The sequence below is a fragment of the Convolutriloba macropyga genome, chromosome 15 (genome assembly GCF_964194025.1).
Source record: "Convolutriloba macropyga chromosome 15, txConMacr16.3, whole genome shotgun sequence".
NCBI lineage: Eukaryota > Metazoa > Xenacoelomorpha > Acoela > Convolutidae > Convolutriloba > Convolutriloba macropyga.
In genome coordinates, this window is record NC_134482.1 from 33,184,674 (window position 1) to 33,189,768 (window position 5,095).

Sequence of the window (5,095 nt, forward strand, 5' to 3'; positions counted from 1 at the left end):
TTTCATCTTACAAAAACGCCAGAAAAATCGTTAGGCCAAGAAGAGTCTCCGTATGGTCATCGATATTATGGATGTATTACTCCCATTCAAACAAAAAAGCAGGATGTGAAAAAATTGGCGAAGCGAACAAGAAAATTTTTTGCAGACTACGATCATGACTGCATTGAAATCTGGGAGAATCAATTGGGGCAGCTAGAAGAAGTTGAGCAAATATCTGGTTTTTGGAATTTTGATCAGTCGCCATGTGATGAAACCAAAACCCCGGAAAGCCTCCCGTTGCCTGCCAACAATTTTTCTGATGATGTCAGTATCGATGAAACTCCTCCTTTGAGCCAATGCTATGCCCCCGTCAAGAAGGTCATCAAGTTATGCGATGAGTGCGCATTTGCTAATGAAAAAGTTGTCGAGCTCGGGACGCATATGAGACAACAACACAACTCAACCCACCCACGCTATTGCCTATACTGCAACAAGTTTTTCACAGACAACCTCAAGTACATGGAGCACATTAATAAAAATCATGGACTGCCAGTATGGGATGCTGATTCTGAAAACAATCAAAACTTGGGAATTCTTCATTCCGAGCAAGCATTCGGCGGTGTGTTGAAAACATATGACATACAAGTGGGGGAGCATGAAATAGACTTGCTTAGTTTCATGCGTAGCAAACGTGATGAGATTGAAAACGTTGTTCAACTCAACACCCAAAATCAAGCACAAAAACTTCAGTTTAGCGCACTGGTACAACTCACAAAACCATCGAATGATGAAAACGTTAGCAGTCAGCCAGATCGCATCAAATTATACATGAACTCAAAAACGCAGCGGGTCGACTTCACAGGCTTGAGCAAATCCTGTTTCGCTGGAATGGTTGAACAAATGCTGCTCGCACTGAACAACTTTGCATCCCATGGTAGCGGTTGGACAGTAGATAGAATTGAAAATATTGAACTGAGACTCGACAGATCAAAGCCGATCGCAGCATCGTCGTATTTGGCCTTGCCTACTGACCTAGCAAAAAGCCAGTACCTGCTGAATATTCGCAACCGACAAGACGAGAAATGTTTTCTCTACTGCTATACAGCTCAATTTCATAAGACATTTGGGCCACAATTGATACCGCCTAATGCTCCATGGAGACAAAAACAAATCCAATCATGTACAGTTCGGAAAATCTGAGAGCAAAACAACCAGTTGGTGAATTCATGATGCCTACGGCTTTTCACCAAATGGAAAAATTTGAAGAGTTGAACCAGGTACGCGTTAATGTTTTCCGACACTCGAATAAGATACTGATTCCTTTCCGCATATCAAATAATCGAAACTTTAGTTTCAACCTGGATCTGCTCTTGCTAAGTGATGGTTCAATGCATCACTATGTCCTGATCACCAACATCAGGGGGCTTATCCATGCGTATCTTGGAAAAAACCAGCGCGTTGACAATCATTTGTGTCGTAACTGTTTCCATATCAGCACTTCATTGGATAGACATGGGAGACATCAAGAAATTTGTCATCAAAACACGCAAGCAATAATAAAAATGCCCAAAGTGGAACAGCAAAACTTTGAGTTCAAAAATATTCAAGCCCGATGGTTTGCGCCGATAGTTGGATTTTTCGATCTGGAGTCAATAATTGAACCAGTTGTCCACAATTACAACACAACAAAACTCAGTTACTAGGGCATTGGAGGAACATAAACCATGCAGCTATGCTCTTCTCTTCGTTGCTTTGAATGAAACAAAGCCATTTTACTTCGACCTCAAATGTGGTCCGAATGTCATGGTTGAATTTGTTAAGTCACTGGAGCAGATTGCTAGGGATATATACGATGTGAAACAACAACACAAAAATTTTTCCGGCGAACCAACAATCACTAAAGATGAGACTACCATGTGCTGGATTTGTGAAACCGAACTAAATACATCTTCAAAAGATCCCACTGTTCTAGACCACTGTCACTTCACAGGAAAATTTCTGGGATGGGCACATGCGCAGTGCAACTTGAAACGCAAAATTTTAAACTTCACACCACTATTCGCTCACAACTTGGCAAACTACGACCTTCATCACGTAGTATTGGCACTGCAAAACCTGAATGAGAAAAATACAATTTTGGTAGTGCCAAGCACAAGTGAGAAATTCATCTCATTGCAAATTGGAGTGCATATGAAAACAACACAAAACAAGAAAGGTGTTTGGACCAGTCAGTATGAGTATATCAGACTATTGGACTCATTCAAATTCATGAATGCGTCGCTCGACAAGTTGGTGCAGAACCTGCCAGCTAATCAATTCACCTTATTGGAACAACATTTCTTATCTCGGCCAACGAAGTCGGTAAATTTGTTAAAACAAAAAGGCTCATTCCCTTATTGCTTCGTCGATAGCTTTGAAAAATTACAAGAGGCTCAGCTTCTCCCTCTCAATAAATGGACAAACAGTTTGCAGCAGTACGAGGTAACAGTGAGTGAAGATGAATACAAGCGAGCCATCGAAGTGTTCAATTTATTCGAGTGCCGGAACATTGGTGACTACTACAAGTTGTATTTGACAGCAGATGTGTTTCTCCTCGCTGCAGTAGTACTGTGTTTTCGAAAAGTTTGTTATGACACGTATGGACTCAACTGCTGTCAGTACTACACCGCTTCCAACTTGTCAGGGGATGCAATGCTCAAAATATGCAATCCCAAACTACATCTTCTAACAGAGAGAGAACACCTTGACATGGTTGAAAGTCTCATAAGAGGAGGCGTGAGCTCGGTATACAGCAAGCGGCTTTGTCGCGCAAACAACAAGTTTCTTTCGGACTACAAACCAAAGAACATTTCTTCGTTTATAATAATGATCGACGCCAATAATCTGTACGGAGGAATCATGGAAAAATTCTCCCTACCCCTCCATGAATTCGAAATGTTTGACAAAAGTGAATGGACCAATGAGCAGGCCCAAGAAATTTTGCGCCGAATATTGAATACGCCTGATGACGATGAAGAGGGATACATAGTTGAAATCGATTTAAGTTACCCCGACAGCCTGCACGATCTACATTCTGATTTTCCTTGGCACCCACAAAAGAAGCGATTGATGAATGCTGGCTCAGCGAGTACCAAAGCAGCTTGTTGGCCGATATGCAAATTAAAAAACCACCGCAGGTGAAAAAGCTCATTCAGACGCTGTTTGATAAACAAAATTACACACTGCACTAACAAACTCTCAAACTCTATGTCGAACTAGGATTGGTTGTGACCAAGCTCCATAGAGTGCTTTCATTCAAACAGCAAAAGTGGCTCGCCCCATACGTGAAACTGAATACGGAAAAGCGAAAGCAAGCAAAGAATAAATTTGAGGAAGATTTTTTTAAATTGATGGTTAGTTCGTCCTTTGGAAAAACTTGTGAAGGAAAGCGAAACCGAATGAAAGTCAAATTAACCCGCACTGAAGAGGAAACGCTAAAGTGGACAGACAAGCCCGAGTACCAATCGTCAAAACTTATTAGTGAAGATCTTGTCACTGTATGCCTTCAGCAATCAGAAATACTTTGGGACAAGCCAACCATAGTGGGTGCCTATATATTGGACTTGGCAAAGAAGTTCATGTTCGAGTTTCACTACAAAGTCATGAAGAAAAACTTTGATTGCAATTTGCTTTATTCAGACACAGACTCCTTCGTATATGAGGTGCGTTCACGAGACTTTTTTGCGGAGCTACAGCGGAAAAAGTGGGTCGCTGAGCAGTTCGATTTCACAAATTTTCCACCAGAACACCCCTTGTACAGCAGGGACAGTGCCCGAGTCACGTTAGAGTTCAAAGACGAAATGGGGAGCAAGCCAATTGCAGAGTTTTGTGGTCTGAAGCCGAAGCTGTACTCAATCAAGCTCGCTGAAGGCAAGTATAAGTCTTTTTTCAGTACCACTGTATCGCCATCCAAACGCAATCATTCTATAAAAACAAGCGCGCATTAGGCATTCAGATAGTTCAAGTTTTTTCTGCTGGCAGGAAAGCTCGGATGAATTGCAAATGATCAAGTTTTTTTTCAGGTCCTGCTAAGCAGTCAGCAAAAGGAGTGACAAAAAATGCCCGCCGCAGTATGACCCACGAGCTGTACAAACGAACTCTTTTGGGCGGCGAGGTGGTGCGTTTGCTGAACACTCGAATAGCTTCAAGCAACCACAGGCTCCACACAATTGCTTTAAACAAGAAGTCTTTGTCAGGCTACGATGACAAGTGGTTTATTATGAGTGACCAAGTTTCCATGCTGCCCTATGGTCATCGTTCGATACGAGATGATATGTTCTTAAAGTCAATAATGAATGAGCCCGATTGGGGCGCGGATAACTCGGGCGAAAGCGAGCAGGAAAACAAGCAGCAGGCTTCGGTAGCTGGGCAGCAGGCACTGGAAAGCGAGCAGCAGCCGCAGGAAAGCCAGCAGCAGGTGCTGGAAAGCAGGCAGCACAAGCAACAAGAGTACAAAAACAAGCAGCAAACACAACAAACAACGAACATTACACATTCAAGCAGTATTCTCAACACAAGTTTAAACTCAATTCCCGACCCAGGTTTTCACCAGCGAAATTATAGTGAGGACGAATTGAATCAAAATTTGGTAGATTTTGACAATTTGTCAGAGTTATCGGACAGTGGATCCTCTACAGACCCAGCTTGTGATGGTTTTATACTAAGTCAAGCGGTAGAATCAGACACAGAGAGTCATTAAGTGGAGCAAATGGCTCTACCAGATCACAGGCAAAACAAAAGTAAAAGACAAAACATGAGAAAAGCTAGAATTTCGAAGGCGAAAAAACGTCGAGCTGTGATAATGGACTCAAGTAGCGAAGATGAATAAACTAATACGTACCTCAGTGATGTAGTAGACTTTGTTGATTCTCTTCATCTTGGCTATGAAACAAAGAAAAAGGTAGTTCACTTCACCCCCGGTGAAGCTAAACAAAACCTTTTTCCCTCCTCGCTTATCTAATACCTTTAAATTTTTTTTATATAAACTGTGGCACTCGTAAATTTTTGTGATGGTGGTGCTTGTTAATCAAGTTGGTTTCCGGGGTACTAAATCGGTCATCACAACCCCGAAAGCCTA

At 42.0% G+C, this 5,095-nt stretch overlaps 1 protein-coding gene across 1 annotated transcript; it reads left to right on the plus strand.

The window, feature by feature from the left end:
* Positions 1 to 1,208: 1,208 nt before the first annotated feature.
* LOC142354160 (uncharacterized) lies at positions 1,209 to 4,717 on the plus strand. The gene is made up of 4 exons (XM_075406424.1): positions 1,209 to 1,256; positions 1,645 to 3,106; positions 3,403 to 3,888; positions 4,041 to 4,717. Exons 1-4 carry the CDS (start codon positions 1,209 to 1,211, stop codon positions 4,715 to 4,717), a joined length of 2,673 nt encoding a protein of 890 aa, XP_075262539.1.
* Positions 4,718 to 5,095: the final 378 nt, after the last annotated feature.

Excerpts from the sequence above, each read along its gene's own strand:
- LOC142354160 (XM_075406424.1), top strand. The coding sequence starts at position 1,209 with ATGCCTACGGCTTTTCACCAAATGGAAAAATTTGAAGAGTTGAACCAG. Across the intron at positions 1,257-1,644 it reads AATTTGAAGAGTTGAACCAG|TTGTCCACAATTACAACACA; the intron begins GTACGCGTTAAT and ends TAATTGAACCAG. Across the intron at positions 3,889-4,040 it reads CTCAATCAAGCTCGCTGAAG|GTCCTGCTAAGCAGTCAGCA; the intron begins GCAAGTATAAGT and ends GTTTTTTTTCAG.